Source organism: Lupinus angustifolius, chromosome LG03, assembly GCF_001865875.1.
Source record: "Lupinus angustifolius cultivar Tanjil chromosome LG03, LupAngTanjil_v1.0, whole genome shotgun sequence".
NCBI lineage: Eukaryota > Viridiplantae > Streptophyta > Magnoliopsida > Fabales > Fabaceae > Lupinus > Lupinus angustifolius.
The window spans coordinates 27,428,892-27,448,252 of NC_032011.1; the positions used below are offsets into that span (position 1 = coordinate 27,428,892).

General features: G+C 30.9%; 1 protein-coding gene and 1 pseudogene across 2 annotated transcripts; one reads left to right on the plus strand and one right to left on the minus strand.

The window, feature by feature from the left end:
• Positions 99–4,247, minus strand: LOC109344294 (E3 ubiquitin-protein ligase At1g12760-like). Of its 2 annotated transcripts, none has more exons than XM_019583009.1 (5): positions 4,019–4,247; positions 2,185–3,046; positions 1,546–1,671; positions 1,179–1,461; positions 99–674 (listed from the first exon to the last, which is right to left on the minus strand). In XM_019583009.1, the coding sequence occupies exons 2-5, from the start codon at positions 2,853–2,855 to the stop codon at positions 480–482; spliced, it is 1,275 nt and encodes a 424-aa protein (XP_019438554.1). In that variant the 5' UTR covers positions 2,856–3,046; positions 4,019–4,247; the 3' UTR covers positions 99–479. The 2 variants fall into 2 exon arrangements, with proteins under 2 accessions (XP_019438554.1, XP_019438555.1); XM_019583010.1 differs by having other exon boundaries at positions 2,185–3,060.
• On the plus strand, positions 14,365–18,318 carry LOC109342641 (annotated as a pseudogene).

Consider the following 19,361-nt stretch of genomic DNA (forward strand, 5'->3'; position numbering starts at 1 on the left):
ACTCCAAATTGAAAACATCACCATACAAGTACTTAATCAGATATCCAATAAAGAATCTCTACAAACAATAATATTTAGTAGTTTGGAGAATGCTTCCAATCAACTTAAGCTTATTTCAAATTCAATACAAAAACATTCTCATTATAGTAGTGTTTACAATATTATATATAAACATGTATGTATATGTAATATGTACACGTGGAGAACTATTAACTGAAGAAAGATTTGAACTGGTACATAGCCTATATCCTACAAAAATATGTTAAATTTGGGGGAAAGGTGCCTATATTGCATCTACAACTTATTGGGCTCTCACTTTCAGGTAACACAAACCACTCTTGAAAGAAAACTCCAAATATTTGATGTAACTTGAAAACTGCAATTACCTTGGTCCTTGGGGATGTGCCTGGCTTCAGGAAAGCTATTAGTATCACCTTGTAACGATAGCCGCCAATGGTTGGCTGACTTGGCATCTATTCTCATCTATTGCTGACGCTGGAATCCGTGGCTGAAGTTGACTGTTCATTACTTGTACCAACTTCACTTTTACAAAGAGGACATGATGCATTTATCTTTAACCATTTGTCGATGCACTCGACATGAAAGACATGAATGCAAGGTAACTCCCGAAGCTCGTCATCATCTACATATTTTGCCAAGCAAATGCAACAAACCTGCAGCGAATTTAAGAAAGCTATTGAAATAAATTGCATCTGGCATTCAGATATAGTCAAGCCAACATTAAAGATGGGACATTCTCTCAAAGAAAGGATACCAATCATAAAAGTCGGCTATATTTGAACCATGTAAACAATTGCATTTAGATTTTACTTAAATATTAAAAAAAGCATTTCTCTTTCAGTGGCTAGGTTTCTTTAGCATTCCTTAGGTCTTTCCCAAAATTGCAGAATGAGCTGCAGACATACAGGATGCATATCAGGTGAGAGGCGTGTACATCTAAACCATAGCATCGTACATAAATAGTCACGATTAAAACATCAAGTTGTGTGATTTCATAAGCGATCACAGAAACACTAACTTTTGATCTTGACCATCCTGCTATGGTTTATTAATGGCCCATATTTGTTCCTCTCAATCGGCACAATAAATAATAGGGGAGGCTGGAATTATTCTCTAGTATTTTTCTCTATCAAACATATAGCCAATTATAAACTTACGGCATCCTCTCTAGATATCAACCGTTCCTTTTCTGTTCCGGAAGCCAGAAGTCCACCTTCTGTATTGACATCCTGAACACCACTGTTTTCATTTTCCTTCATTTTGAACTTGTAGATCGGCAGAGCATTAATACATACGGCTGATGCTCCTCTATTTTGAGAAAAATCCTCCTGAATGCCCAAAATAGAAATTATGCAAGGTAGGCAGCAACAAATTGTTGCACACAGTATAAATGGCAAGGCATATCCGATGCAGCTGAAGGTAAGAAAGACTATACATAACCTGCATACAAGGAAAGCTATAATATTTGAATAATTGGGAAAAGTGAAATACTAGTACTACCAGTATATTGCTTGTAACAGGTACCTATACAATTTTGGAGCATCAGAAGGAGAAGTTTGACCTCCAAAGATCCACACATTGCCTACAACAAACCAAACTGCAAAAAAACAATCCAATACCATCTTGAAATGCTCTACTAATCCACCAAACCTGAAATTTATCAATGCACTTATTAGTTAAGTGCAATAATCATTAATTAAACATGGATAGAACCTGATGGGGTGGAATTTGAGTTTCATATTAACTTGAATTCGACATTAAATAACTCAGGAAATACAACAACCCTTATACCAACTAACTCGGAAAAATTAAGATCTGTCTTCTACAAACATTTTAAAAACATTCAAAAAAATTCAAGGTTAGTGAATTTTAGGAATTCAATCAATGACTAAAATGATTATCTAGTATATAGACACTAAGAGCAAAGAATTAAACAAAAGAGAAAGGCGGAAAAAAAGTGGAAAGAAAGAAACAATCTATAATGTGGACATAACATGCTGAGATGGAAGTACAGAACCACAATTTCCACTTTTTCTTCTTCCTTTCTAGATGATACTCTCGAATAAAATATCGCGCATTTTTTAGAAATGGAGACAAAAAATAAATAAATTTGATAACCATCAAAACAATAGATGAGTACCAGAGCCTAAAAAGAAAGCTTACCTTGAACTGAAGGGTTCAGGAATTCTAGCACTTCTTGTAGCTGATTCTGTAGCACGACTATTCTCTTCATTTGAAACATGAGCAACAGAGATGGCAGTATATGAAGAAGGTTCTGAAGGGTTTCTTTCAAAAGATCCTTGAAATGGTTGAGAGGTATCTTCTACAATACTTTGATTAGGGTATCGATATCGCCAGTAAAGAATAGGAAGCGTAGCAACACAACCAGATGTATAACCCAGAATCCACAGAAATAATGGTGCTTGAGGGTTTTCATTTCTGGATAATGACAAGACAACAATAGATGCTATGATTTGACTCAGAGTGACAGCAAGCTCCACAGAAATCCACAGTCCAGAATTTAGAGGGTTCCTTCTGAGATGGCCATACTCCTCACTTCTTGGTGACGAGGAATTTCTAGAATTATATCTGGATGCAGAAAAATAAGATCTTTGATGAGTCGAGAGTTGTGTGCTGCCATTTTGTTCATCATCATTCTGTGGTATATGCATTCCAGGGTGTTGATCATTATGAGATGAGCTTGATGAAACTTCATCATTCCTTGTAATATCAATTATGTGCTCATGAACATTGCGGGTTTCCAGCTGCTCCATTAGCAAAGGATAATGATCGGTTTGTGTGTTGCTATTTCGTTCCGGATGGGTATCATCCATCTAAGTTAGTCACAATCAAGGTAGAAGAACTGTAGAGCACAATAAAACAGAGATTTGTAGAAACAAGTTTTCCAAGCTACATCTTCTAATTCGCTTCCTGATCATCCATCTGCTCTAACATGCTGAATCAAAGTGCAACAAGATCATTGCAGCAATTTGCGCCACATGTTGTAAGAGATTGAATCTTTGTCCTGTTTAATAACCACTGGCCATTAATTTTATAAATTAGAGGCTTATCATATCCTCGGCCTGCTTCCAACACAAGCAATATCTTGAAAGTGATAAGATAAAAGAAAACAAATGTGGATTTCTCTTCCAAATCCAATGAGGTTGCATGATTGCTAAGATGATCATCATAACACCATCTTAACAAAACACAAGGAACATTGTAACAAGATATTAAGGTAGTTGTCAGAATTCTATTGTTATCTTTTTACAATAATACTTCATTTTAATGTTACTAAATGAAGAATATCTTATTCCTACAACGCTACCTATAAAAAGATAATACAAAGAGTCATAGGAAATAAATGGTAAAGCTTTACCAAAAGAACTTAAATGAAGATTTTAACACTATCAACTAATTATGCATTGCCACTTCATTAAGAGTATTTGACTCTGAAGTTATTACCTTAAAAGCCACAATGTGTTAATGTATGATGATAGTGTAAAAATCTTATGCCGCCAATGTATCAAAATTAAACTCCAATTCTAATGCCAAAATCAGTAAAGTAACAGTGCAAATTCAGCATACACTAAATGGATAAAGGAGAAGGTATGATATGAGCATGACATTAGGAACTAAATCTGTAGAGAAAAACAAAAACGGTTCCAAAATAAACAGAAACATAGCAATTTCAAATTCCAAGTTAAATCCACAACACAAGTTTGAATATCTAATTAAATACAGCATATAATTAAAAATTAGTAACACTGCATTTCATATATCTCAATCATGCAACCTACTGATCCAAAAAACAAAACAAAAAAATCAATCATTTTGACATCCCAATATATTAAATTGCAAAAAAATCTTAAAACAATTTCTAATTCATCATATTAAATATTCTTAAAACTGAGACCCAAATTTACAAGTGCCATGAAACCCCAATTGAAAATTTGAGACATTTTGAAATTGGGATGCAAAGAAGAATATTTTGCACCTGATTGAGGTGAATAATAGACGTGAGAGAAAGCGTTGAAGCTCGGTGTCGTTTCTTAACCTTCAAAATTTTCATTTTTTCTTCCCCAATGAAGAACGTTTCAGAGAGAGAAAGGTGAAATATTGAAATCAGATATAAGCTGTTGAGTTAACCTTGTGGCTTCCACACCGATGTGAGTGATATTTGTTCCTATGGTGGAGAATCAACTTCATCTGAATATCCATTGAAGCTTTTTGTCTATGTTATTTTTTGTGATAGAAGGTTGGGTCATTTATTTCTATTTTTCATTTGGAGATTTTTTTTCTCTTTTTTTTTTTGTATCCGAATTTTCTTCTTCTTATACAATGAGAATTATATAAAAGTATTGTTATAACCTTGTGCCTAAAAAGTATTATTATTATTATTGTTGTTGTAGGGACTAAGTGATTATTATTGACTTGTGTGATTGAGTATATTTTAGATGTAGTAATATTTATACTAGTGATAATATTTCCTCATATATAGGAACATATTTTCCTGAAATATATGAAGTTATCCTTATAAGAGAAGGTTACACTCCACCTACACCAATAACATACAGGATTAAATTTATCCCCTCATTACGCCATAGTAACAAAACAATAATTTTTAAAATTATCATTTAACAACGCTTTTTATGTGAGTCCAGTAGTACATAAGGTTATATTCAATAATAACGTTTTTTACAAAGTAGACATTTAACCGCGCTCATTGAACCAAAAACTATTAAATGTCTACTTTCTAAATAAAACAATATTTTTATGAGACATTCTATCAAACACATGACAAACATGTCCAACTCAACCTTAACAGATTCTAATACTATAAAACAACATACGAGTAATGAGATCTTACGGAAATTGTTCATTTTTTCTCCTCTAATGTTCACCATAGCAAAAAACCTAGAACACCATAGCTGCATAACTTCACAACAAATAAAGATCACACTATCAGTAAAAAAAGAAAAATAAATAAGCTAAAATAAGATAACGATCTACCTTATGTTTGAAAAGAAAAACAAAAAATCGGTAACTTCACTATAGTTGTATAACTTCACAACAAATAAATATCACACTATTAGTGAAAAGAGAAATAAATGAGCTAAAATAAGATAACGATTTACTTTATGCTTAAAGATAAAAACCAAAAATCGATAATTTGCTTGAAGAGAGAGAAACTAAAAAAAAAAGTAAGTAATGGAGAAGAAGAAGAAAAGTAAGATAAATAATAAACTGAGTTATATGTATTATTGTGTAAGATTTTGTTTTTTAATTTGAAAAGATTCTCGCTCACTAAAATAAACATTAAATGTATGACCTCTAACAGCAGTGGTTTCAATAAGCGCGATTAAAGCATCTTTAACAAACATTTATTGAAGTAGTGTCGTTAAATATATGAAGTATGACATTTAACAGCGTTTGCTTCAATAAATGCCGTTAAAAATAACACATTTAACAGTGCTTTTAAAGATGTTATATTTAACATCGCTTATTGAAGAAATGCAGAATATATGAAGTATGACCTTTAACAGCGATTGCTTCAATAAGTGTTATTAAAGATAACACTTTAACATCGTTTTCTTCAATAAATGTTGTAAATTCTCTTTCATCTTATATTTAACAGTATTCAACATATAAATGTTGTTAAATATCAATTCTAGCATAGTGATCAATCATATTCTATTTCCTCAAAATGTCAGTACTTTTAGAGTACAAGTCCTCATTTTTCTATGGAGAATACAATATATTATCATGTGAGTAAATAATTTATTATCTTTTATATATATAATTATTTTTATTTCTTTTTAACACGCCGGTCTATTAAAAACAATAAAAAAGACAATTCTATGGAAAATACTTGGAAGAGTTAGTCTCATTAATCATAAAGTGAGTGTTCCCAACTTGTACAAATTGTGATGGGCAGAGGAGGAAGTTGTTTAGAGAGAGAAAAAGTGAAAAGTGGTGTAAATCAACTTTACCCATTAAAACCCCAAGAACAACAATTAATATAAATTATTGGAGAGATTATTTTAATTTTCTTATGTTTTTAATGACAAAAAATATTATTTTATTATACTTATAATAAATATATCATTATATATTATATTTCCTTTAATTTTTGAAGAATTTGTCTCTACATTTCTATCCGTAAATAGAGATAAACAATATAGCAAGATGTACTAGCACCATGTGCCATGCAAGGACATCTCCCATCACGTGTGCTTCTATGTATGTGGGTTTTGCATTAAATCTCATGCCAATGTCCAAGTTATGGGAAACATATGCTCGGTTGGGAAGGTACATTTGCTTTAATTAAAAAATAAGTAAATTCTGGAAGAATTCGGCTTAGAATAAAGTAATATATTCTCCTACATCATAAGAAATATAATATTATTTTTTTATTAATGATTAGTTTATAAGTGATATATGTCATTTTCTTATGTTGTATAAAGATTTTGTACCATGATACATCATTACATTTTGGTTTATTGTTCTGATGTTCACCTAGCTAGCACATCCCGGAGAAATATGTTTCTGCTATATTATGGAACAGGATCAGTAGCAACATAGCAACCATGTCCAAAAGTGGCCCCAACGTATATTCTTGAAGATTAGTCTTAATATATAATGCTGGTATAGAAATTCTTTGGTATTTGCTCATTATATATCATTAATGTAAATGGGTTCCACGTATTCTCATTAATTATCCTTATAGAAGGTTCAACTCAAAGAAAGAGTACTGAAAATTCTAACAGATATACATCAACGGAATTGAAGCAAATGAAAATATCTTTGATATATTGTATACAATAAGAACACAATTATTATGGGAGAAATTTGATGTCCCATATTATATGTCATGAGTAAAAAAACTTATGATCAATCAGAAACTTATAATCTATTTAATTTATTGTGCATTTTGACTAATAACAATTTTTTGGGACATGAAAATGGCACAAAGCATTAACTACATATAGTATTTGTTACCAATTGTTATAGGTAGTAGTAACCTTTTGGTTAGTTCACCATAGTTTTCAACCATTTCTTCTTTCACATTGATATCATATCTAAAATTGACTTGACCCATTTATGTTTTTTCACCACAGGTACTCAGCAATATGGGTAAAATTATACTTCTATATGCATTAAGAGTTACAGCAGGAGCTTGCCATGAAGGATTAAAGGCCATAACATTTTTTATGGGCCTCCTAATCCAACACGATTAATTATGCATATATTGTTATAGTCTGGTTATCTTAGACATGATTTAAATATCATATGAACTAAATAACCAAAATAATAAATTAAATAGACTATTTTTCTCACTGCTAATTGTTTTGAGAGTAAATATTAACATGATATCAGAGTTAGAGTTCAACTTCTTTTCGGTTGTCATGAGTCAAAAGATATCATTTAGTCATGAATAAAAGACAATATTTCGTCTGATCCAATAGCCTTCTATGGATGGGGCATGTTAGGAAGTAAGTGTCACATCTATTGTCTCATTCTCTTGAACATGATTTAAATACATATTGCACCAATACTCTTATTGACAATTGATTTTAAGATGGATCTTAAGAGATATATCTCTCCCATTATATGTTAAAGATATAATATAATAATTAACAAAGTTTATCCAACAGTATAAGCTTCTTACATCTTTAATTTATTATTTCATGTATCAAAATATTTTACCACCACTGGGCCATAAGTTTTGTCATGAATGGAACATCTAGTTAGTTTATTGCGGTGCTTACTTTACTATCTAATATACATCTCTTTAATGTTAGACTTCTAGAAGGGCTTAAGTCATAAAAGTGTGCGCTTTAATTGACATTTGGGAGATAGAAAAGTTAGATAGAGGTTTTTTTAGTACTACCAATAATATTCACTCACCTTTAATTTATTATTATATGTATCAAAATATTTTACCACCAATAGGTCATAAGTTTTGTCATGAACCGGGCATCTAGTTAGTTTAATGTGGTGCTTACTTAACTATCTAATATACGTCTCTTTTAGGTTAGACTTTTCGAAGGGCTTAAGTCATAAAAGTGGGCGCTTTACTTGACAATCGGGAAATATAAAAACTGGATATAGATTTTTTTGGTACTACCAAGAGTATCCTCTCGCCTTTAATTTATAATTACATGTATCAAAATATTTTACCATTGGCCATAAGTTTTGTCACCAATGGAACATGTAGCTAGTTTAATTAGGTGCTTACTTTACTATCTAATATACATCTGTCACAAATGCAGTGGAGACCATTAAGGTAAATGGTAAAATGGAGAGGGCAAATGAGGCATTGGATGACACAGCTAATAAAAAACACGTAGCTACTGATCCGTATGGCAAGGAAGTGAGGAAATGCACAAGAACCCGCGTAACTAACTCTAGGCTGAAGGATTACAATTGGTCTAGAGTCTAGTATATAGCTGGTGGACAATGATGGTAGCAGGCATGGAAAGAATGATGCATATTTCTCTCTCTGAACATTTCTATTTCTAGTTTTCCTTTTACAATTCTCTCTGTAATGCTGACCTTTATGTTAATTAACATTCCATTGTAAGAAACTCAGCTTTTCATAATATAATACAGAGAGTATTTATTATTATCCCTATGTGCTTAGTTTATCCTTGTTACAACGTCTCTTTTAGGTTAGACTTTTCCAAGGGCTTAAGTCATAAAATTGATACTTCAATTGAGAATTAGGAAATAGAAAAACTAGATAGAGATTTTTTGGTACTCAAGGGTATCCCCTCATATTTTTTTAGGTAAGAAATTAATCTTTTTTGGTGTTCGTAATTGTCCTTCTCAACAAGTGTCGTTCCCAGGAATTAAACCATAAATCTTGGAAATCCAGTAGAGTCTTACACCACTAGACTAACATCTTAGTTGTTAAATAGAAGTCGCTTTAAGATATAAATACTAAATAATAATAAATGAGTGAAGTGGGGAAACAATTAATTACCAAACTTTCAACAAAAACAGTCATTGTTAAAACTTAAGTCCATCAAGAGAGCTCAAAGCTAAAGATCTACCCTTTTGATAAAAAAAGAATTCACGATTTTCTTAGCCTATACCAATGTCATAAGGTAATTTATAAGTTTATTTTCATTAATTGCTCCCACAAGTAAAAATACCGCGCTCTCCAACAACTATCTTATAAGTTTCTTGATATAAGGACGTGATTTGATGAAATGAGATAAGATAAAATATAGATTAACAAGATATCAGAAAATATGAACAACTATTGAGCCATAATACTCGTTGATTTGTTTATTTTAGGTTATCACGGTGACAAAATTATTCATAATCCAAAATTCATCTAAATTAAATCCATCCAAATCCACCTGTTAGAATAATTGGATTTAAATGGATATAACTCAATGGATAATGTTGATAATGAATGTATTCAAATCCATCTATTATATCAATGGATTCATGGGTATATCCATTTGGATGAATACTCAATCCTCCATCCAAAGAATAAAAACAATTTTTCCCCCAATTAGTTCAATATTAATATAAAAATCTCTCCCACCTTTCTAACAGCACAATCCCACACGCATTATAAAAGTTAAAAATTGCAATTATGATTTTAAAAAGTGCTTATAAAAAAAGTATAAATGATTTTGGCCTTAGTGCTTTACTCCCAACATCTTAGGGTAAGAAAATACTTTCTTAGAACCACACACCTTAATGCAAAGTATAAATATATCATTTTGGTTATTGACTAATGTGATAATATAATAACCAAATGAAATATTTTAGGAAGATGGATTGTTGCATACAACTTGTGGAAATCTCAATTATATTGCACGAGAGATTCTTGCCAATAAGAGTGTTTATTAAAAAGCTTCACAAATTCACATTTTTTAAAATGCTTATAAAAAACACTTTTTAAAAGTATTTTTTTTAAAAATATTTTTTAAAATTGATATTTGAAAATACTTTATTAACAATAAATTTAAAAAAAAATTCTTCAAATAATGCTTTATTAAAAAACATTTGTTCAAATTTAAAAAAAAAAGTTGGATATTCATCCATCCAATCCATTAAAATGGTTACATGGATAAAATGGATGAATTAGAATTCATTAGATATGAATGAATTTGATACTTTAAAAATATGATGTAATAGATTTATATGGATTGATGAATAGTTTTTCATCCATCCATTAGGATCCAAATCCAAATCCATCAGATTGTCACCCCTAATTATCACCCCTTGTGCTATCTTAATTCAAATCTTTTATCTTTTGGTGAGCAAAAAAAATGAACAACTATTGTCCCTTTCTAAACAAAACCTGCCTAATATCTATTTCATTTTTGCTATGTCACTTGAGAACAATAACACCCAAAACTAGTAATTCGTTCCTCAAATTCAGGGAAAAAAAAGGAAGGCATACCTCAAATTTTGCCATGCTAACTTGCCGAAAGAGGAAGATACTGTTCCCAAGTGTTAGATGATGCGAATCATTTGCTTGAAAATAAGTGTTAGATGATGCGAATCATTTGCTTGAAAATATGTGCTAGTAACTATATATATTAAACTTATGTGAATTGGGGAACATGTATATTTTTTTGGGCTATTGGTCTTCTTCGTTTGTGATATCACCTATAGTGGAACATGTGCTAAAGCCTCAAACTGTCTTTGTTCTAGCCTTGACCAAAAGACATTGTCTCCTTAATTTGTAACTTTAGAAAAGTTATATTAATTTATGTCCTTAATGTATATTCCACCAACTAGCTTGGTTTGTTTAAGTATCTCTCTTTCTGACATCTAAATATTTATATGTTTAGTTAAATATCGGTTATAATAATATTAATTGTAGTTAATTGAGATCCATTATCAATAATGTAGCAATATCCCAAAATTATTGACTAGAAATAAAACAAAGATTATTTAAAATGGCATTTGCCGTTCAAGGAATATATTGATTTGTGCAATACAAATTACAAGTGTTAATTTTGTCTTCGGTAGAATTCAAGTCATAATGGAGCCATTACCAAGCATGATACGTTTCTTTGAGTAATTAGTTCTACTTCTATGAGAAGACATATTTATTCTGATTCTTTTATAAGAGATTTACTAGTGTGTGCTTTGGGCACAAATTGAACAATCTTCGGAAGTAATATAAATATCATTTTTGAAATGTGAGATACTTTATAATTTTTATAAAAAAAACATCTCCTTAAAGGATTCAATAATATGTACTCTAAAATACGTAGTAGGAAAATCATATTTTTGATATTCTACAACATTTGGATGCTACTGAGATTTGCAGTAACATCAATAATTATGCATATATTCTTCAAACTAGCTCGCATATTATATGAGATTATATAAAGATTCTACATTTTCTATTTTCTTCAATATAGTTTATTCACTTCTGAGTTAAGATTGTATAGTTTTATCATCCTCATATCTCATTATGGTGAAAATACCATATATTAGGTTGCCCAAACGTTTAGATTATGAATTGTGTATACATATTTTTTTGTTAAGAACAATGCGTTAAAATCAGCATAAGGAGTATTAATCCAATACAAGAGAAAGATCAAAAGTTGATATTTTTAGAAGAAAGCAAAATATAAGATTTTGGGCCTTTACATCAATTAGTAAAAACTAATGATGCAGGAGCTACTTTTGCCAAAAACCAGGGCCAATATCTAGCTTGAATCAAATCCATAATATGAACATAATTCACAGGCTTATCTGAAAAAATAAAATCATTCCGTATAATCCAAATAAACCAAACAACAATAAATCAAATCATCCTCTAGAGATTTGATCCTTTAGCAGTAGACAAAACAACATCATGCATATTAAAGCAATCACGTAAAGATATTGGAATTGAAGTTGAGACTTGAAGCCAACAATAAACTCTTTTCCAAACAACATAAGCAAAATCGCAAGATAGAAAAGGATGCTCAATAGATTCTTCGTGGTTCAATCAAATGACACACTTAACTTCATCAACATTAAAAAGAACTTGTCTCATGAAAAGTTCCAACTTAGTGGGAAGCCTAAGTCTAAGTAATTTCCACACAAAACAAGAGATTTTTTATGGCACACAATCAATTCAACATTTATTTAAAATAGTACCTAAAGGTGAAGGACTTTGGCCCCTTTTGATGAGATAAGCAGAATTGACAACATACTTCCCAAATGCATGTAGACTCAAACTCCAATTGTCCTCAATATTCTTTTTGCAAGCATACGGTAAAATAAGATCATACAAATTCCGGACCAAAATTTCCTTTATGTCAAACAAATCCATGTGCCATTTGACCTCCCAAGACCACTTATTGTCGATCCAAATACCACAATCCCTCGCGGTTCCGATTCTATTCAAAGTTAATGCAAAAAGTCTTAGAAAGGCATCTTTCAAACTCTGATTCCCCACCCAATATCCATCTAGAAAAGAATTTGTGAACCATTTCCTAGAGTCCTCCAAACATTCTCATCAAACCAACCCCTACCATTTCAATGAATAGAACCTACTTTACATAAATCCTTCCACCATCTAGAAGCAGATCTATTAGCCGATGAAGCTAAATTAATACACCATATTTCAACTCAATTACTTTTACCAAAAATCATCATTATCCTGTAATATATGCCATCTCTATTTCTCTAAAAGATCCAACTATATCAAGCCTTCTTAATTACACACATTTTATTGCGAGAAACATATATGTGTAAGTCTTAACCATGTATATTTTTTGTATTACTAATGGTAACCCTTCACCTTTTAGTAAGGAATTATTCTCTTTCGGGGTGTGTGGCTGCCCCTCCCAACAATTGTCGCTCACAGAAATGGAATCATTGACTTTTTGATCATTAGGAGGATCTATCGAGACCTTACACCACTAATCAACACTTTGTTGGTAGTCTAACCATATATGTTCTGAAACAAATATTTTCTTTTATATGTCAAAGTATATTATTAATGAATATAAGAAATACTCAATTCCATAAATACAAAAGTAAACGGTGGAGAGGGAAGTTCTCAAGGCTTTCAGTATCCTAACCATGGCAATTGAAAAACCAATAGCCCCCATAGCATATGAACATATTAAAAGAATGTTAAAGAAGGTTTCTTGAGTATAACACTTTTTGATGATGATGAAAAGAAGTTGAATGAAACAAAAACATAAAGAAGAAGATATATGAAAAATGATTCTTCTACTATTGAGAATGATTTTGTTGAAATTATAAAAGGGGAAAGACTAATCCTATTTATACAAAGAGAAACTAGAGTAACCAAGTAACTAACTATGGAAAAAAATAAACTAACTAACTCTATGAAGAATAAAAGGCACACATGCCAAAACAAACTGAAATATACAAATGCTAACGGTGTTGCTTATTAGCCAAGCAACACAGGATAAAGAACATAGACATTTGCAGTCTAGGATGAAGCAGAGATATTTGCATCCTAAGCTTGATTGTGTTTGTCTGATTGAGGTAATTGACTAATATGATTAGCCTGGACATCCCTTGGATCATTAGTGAAGCTCCTTGTTTGAGGAGCATAGTTGGTTGATGAAATCTGATACATTATTGTGACTGATTTGAGCAGATGTAGTGTGGTTGTCCTAGTGCTTGTATGTTTGAATCTTCGAGTTGCTTATCCAATACACATTTACATGAGACATAGTAAATTACTATGAGTTTATCAAATTTAGTCATTCTTATCAACCAAAAACGATAATGAATTATGATAAACTTGTTAAAAAACTTGTATTAATCAATAGTATCTTCTCACTTTATACTAATTAATCACTTTCTATGTGCAAAACTTCTCATCTCAGCAAGTGATTTTTAATGAAAGTGGATATAATTTACTGGTAAAAGAAATAAGAAAAAAAATGATTTTTTCTTGTACTCAAGTTATCTTTCTAATTCAATAAATTTGTTTAGGAGCTTACTCCATACATTTTAACCATCTATTCTATAAAGATCTAATGATTCAAATTTACTAACTAATTTCAATCATTGGATTTTCCTAAAATGTATAATTAAGATGCGGAATAGATTTTTTCTACTTCCTCTTAGAGTAAGTGAATCCCCACCCAATTTGTTTTGCTTTCAAAAAACAAAAATGATTACATAATCGTGCACTTTCTTCATGCTACCCTACCTACATATAACTCATTGCAATTAAGAGCCTCTTCAATCAAGCAAATCACATGCTATGTTCCCAGTCACCTAATCAAACGGCCATGACCAAATCTCAATAACAATCGTTTGATGTGTCCCATATCCAATTTATGGTGCTGGCCATTGTTGGTGGTTTTGCTTAGAAACATGTTGTCCCCCAAAATTGTTTCTCATGTGACCGACCATTTACCCTTACTTGACCTGTCATTGTTCACACTATGTCCTTTCTATTCTCTTTGTATATATATATATAACCATGCCCTTAATTTCTTCCATGCATAAAAAAACTTGTAACCCTTCACCAAATATTGTGATCAAGTTAGTGAGAAAATGGCCAAAGAAGGTCTTGGACTAGAAATCACTGAGCTAAGGTTGGGTCTGCCCGGTGGAGAGTCTATAAAGGTGGTGAATAAGAATGATAAGAAGAGGGTGTTCTCGGCGGTTAACGGTGGCGTGGACGAAAATTGCGGCCGGAATGTTGAGAAGAAGAATCAAGTGGTGGGGTGGCCTCCAGTGTGCTCTTACTGGAAGAAGAACTACATGAATGAAGGTTCAAAGATGTATGTTAAGGTTAGCATGGATGGGGCTCCCTTCTTGCGTAAAATTGATTTGGGCATGCATAAGGAATACAAAGAGTTAGCCTTGGCTTTGGAGAATCTTTTTGGTTGCCATGGATTGGGTGAGTATACATCTTCTTTTTAATTTCTTATGAACCAATGTATAATCTTTCTCCACGTTTTTATGGTTGTCGATACATTGTGTTTATCATAATTATAGAAATTTGCAACCAATATGACCTTAGTTGCAATAATGCAAGCAACCCAAACCCTAACAACTTGTGTTGTTGCTGACTACAATTTGAAACCCTAATCTTTGTAATTATTATTTGTAAAATAGTCTTAATTTCTTGTTTGGTACATATAATATGGTAAAAAGTGGAGACATTAATGCAAAATATGCAGGTCTATTATTCATATATATGTAAAATAATACATAAATTGTATGAAGCATACAAATGATACAATTGATATTTATATGATTATCTTACTTTTAATCAGGAAAGTTGAGTTGAAGTTCTATCCTAAAAAAGAAACTAATAACTATTCATTAATTTCAAACATTCATTGTTTGTTGTCTTTGATGTTGATCATAGGCATCATGGTGCTTGATTAGGTTTAGTTAGCAGCATTTGCACTTAATGAACTCAACAAATTCTGTTGATGCAAGTTAAATGTGTTGACCGGAGAGATATTTTATAGTACAATATAAGAGTTATGAAGAACCTTTACTTAATTTTAATAATAGTCCTAGAAAGAATGGACAAGAGTAAAATAATTTTGGGAGGGATGTAGGACAAAGTGGGGAACCAAGTGTAGAATATACATTAATAATTAGACATTCTCCTTATTACGGTGATGGCGTGCAGCTAGTGTATATAAAGTTGATTGAGTTGCTATCTTCATAATAGGTTATCTTATATCTAACATTATTTTTTATTCTTGTCACAATTATGGTTGTTCTATTTTTTATGTATAGAAAGTTATTCACTTAATGGGTAATAAACTAATTCGGCTCTTTCGATTATATGATTGTCCCTTTGAATAATATTGACTTTTTGACCTATCTAAATATTCAATGAGCTTTTCACTACTAGATCAACGCCTTATAATCATGGGTATTACATTTCTCACGAAAATATGCTTGATAGACCACAATTACAATCACAATTGTAGAAAAATGTTGCTAATATATAAGCCACAATTACGATCATGGTATCATTACAGAAATTATTGAAAACATAACTGTGATTTGGGAATATAAATTCAAACACCGCTGGACATAAATTAATTATACTTGTGCTTAAACACTTCATTAGTATGAACTTAATGCATAGGAACCAAACATAATTAACAATAATTTATGAGAATTAATACTATCTTGTGATATTTGTTGGCAGTGGAGGCGTTGAAGGATGAGGAGAATTGTGAACACGTTCCCATCTATGAAGACAAAGATGGTGACTGGATGCTAGTTGGAGATGTCCCTTGGGAGTAAGTTCTTCTTGCCCCTCTCCCTTCTACACTATTGTTTCTTCATAATATTGTTTCCTACAAAAATAGGTTTAACTTTAGGTCAAAGTTACACTTTTCTCTCTCATCTTGATTATCTTAGAATAACAAGACGTTGATTTAGTGGTGTAAGGTCCTGTCAGATTCCCAATATAACCAAAAGGTCAAAGATTCGATTTTTTATAACAACACTTGTTGAAAATGACAGCCATATATTCTGAAAGAGATTAGTTCATTATCGTAAAGTGATAGATATTTTTGATACTATTAAGTAGTCCAAGTAAATAGTGGTTTTGGTCGTAATAGAAGACTGAGAAAAATAAATATATTTTATTAACATTCAACTTTAAAATTAAGGGTAGGACTAAGAATGCTAACGATTTTCAACTTGGGGGGTCAATTTACCACTATGATTCCTGCTTTGATCTACTATAATTATATTGTGTATGCATATTAAGGTGCTTAAATGCTAATTACCTTTCGACCCATAATTTATGAAATACATTTTGATTACTTGACTACTTGTAAAAGATGCACGCATGCGTTTACAATATAATCAACTGTCCCACTTATTCAAATGGAATATTTATCCAAGGTGGTCCAATAAATTGAAATAGGAATAAGTTTGTGAAAATCATTTTGTAGTCCACAAAAACACACTTGATAACAAATGTGGCAATTAAGTTTTTAGTGTACCTAATTAAGAACAATATTAGCTTTCTATCAAGTGTGTATGTTTATATCTATAATGAAAATTGAAAATATATTGTGACACCGACAATATTTATATTGGACCACATAGAACCAACATGCGTGAATCCCTCGTTATAATGTTCCTGGCATCAAATTGAGAAGGGAAAAAATCATCCATATTCCATAATGGCCTGTCCTGAAAAGGAAAAGGCATCATATTCTAACGTAGAGAGTGGTGTAGTAAAAAATGTTGTCTCACACTATCTATTATTTTAGAGAAAAAATGTATGCATTAAACATTGTATGAGTTTTATATATTATTATTGTATAATCTATTATTCATATTTAATCATTATTAATTCTTTAAAATAAGTAATACAAATAAACAATAAATAGTATATTAATTGTATAAACCGTTATATTAATAGTGTGCATAGATACTACAATCATTATTTTATGTGTTCTTTTTAAGTTTTTTACTTAACAATTAAATATTTGTAGGTTGAATGAGTAACATAAAACGACACAAACCGCTTACACAAAAATATATGATACATAATTACTTCTTTCATTCCTCACCTTTTCTAGTTTGAGATATTAGCACAATGATAAAAAACTATTACTTTATTTTTTATTTTATAGCATTTTGACTTAGATGACTCTATTAATTACTCCGTATGTGTTTAATCTATGGTGTAAAAATAAGATGATAATAAAATTATTCAATGAATATAAAATTGGTTAACTAAGCCTCGAAAATGTAAAACAATTGTAGTTTTGAGGAAAAAGAAAACCTAAAACTAAAAAAGATAAGAAATGTATGAACTATGAAGTAAGGTTTATATGTAAGAAGTGGTTGTCGGTTATAATGTGTTCCGAAGGTTACGGTGAAAAAATTTAAGGAATGGAATGAAGAAGATTATGGATTTGAGTCTCACACATAACAAAAGTATTTGGTACTTTTTGCAGAATGTTTACTGAGTCATGCAAGAGGCTGAGGATTATGAAGAGATCAGATGCCAATAGATTTGTTTGCAACCAAAAGGATCTCTAAAGGGATTCATAGAAGACACAACAAAGTGAAAGTTAGAGATGAAACAAATATATTATATTAGACTTCTAATTAATGTTGTGCACGTTTTGATGACAAGCATTCTAAATTTTTGCATGTTGTCACGTTATTGTATTTGAGTAAGCATGTCATAATTTGTTGTATGAATATGGCTTCTCTTTAAGTTAAGACATAATAACTAATGGAACCTTATTTAAGTAATTAAATAGGGAAAACTTGTTGTTTTAGATCAATGTTTCACAATATTTGTTCATCTGCAAAAACTTAATTTTATCAGTCCATTTTTATTTACTAATCCTAATTCATCTCTGTTAATGATGGATATTAAAGATATGCTATCAATTTATTGAATGTGTTTTTTTTGCTTAATTGTTGTCTTGATGTTAGCTCTGAAATGTTGATGAGGTTTTGTCATTTTTACTTTTGTTATTGGGCTATTCATTGGGTTAATTAGTGATGATGATGATTCTTATTCATTTCATATGACTGTTCTAAAAAATCTCACTATTTAATAATTTTTCCTTAAAAACAAAATTTTCATTTCTTGGCCACCCCATTTATTAATTAGTCTTAATCTTTTTGCATTATGGTCTACTTGATCTCACTTATTTTAGACCTCTTTTCTGATACTTAAGAGAAGTTGAGCCATAATATCTTTATGAGGAAAGTATAAAAAAAGTAAAAAACTTCAAAAGGTAATACAAGAAACTTATTATTTCTCCTAACATCAGCACAATACTCATCTCAATTTGAATTGGAATTGAATCCATTAATGTTATTCGGGAAAAATGATGCATTTCGATCTCAATTTAATTTATTTATTTTTCGTTCAATTTACAATTTTTCACAACTAAACGCAAATCTTATAAAAATATCATTGTAAATATTGTTTAACTAATTCTTGTAGGAATTAGTGTAAATCCACTCTGCTCCCTGAGGACAATATCCTGATACTTTACCGGATTTTATTACTCGAATGATACAGTGTGTTTGTCGATCCATAAATATCTAACTCTATTGTCATCACACTCATTAATGTTGCCATATTTCACACTCACTTTAGTTATTTGGTTGTATATAAAATGTTTTAAATCAATCTACCTTTCTTGCTAATGTCTCACCTTTTAACACAAAAATTATTGTGACCATTATATTTAAAAGAATTTTTTTTTCTTATTTTCTTTTTCAAACAAGTATATTTCTTACTAAGTTCAGCAGTGGTTTATGGTGTTGCAACACCATGACCGCTCCATCACCATACCACATCATTATTTCTTTCACATTATTATTATGATCGCTACAGTTACAACAACCAT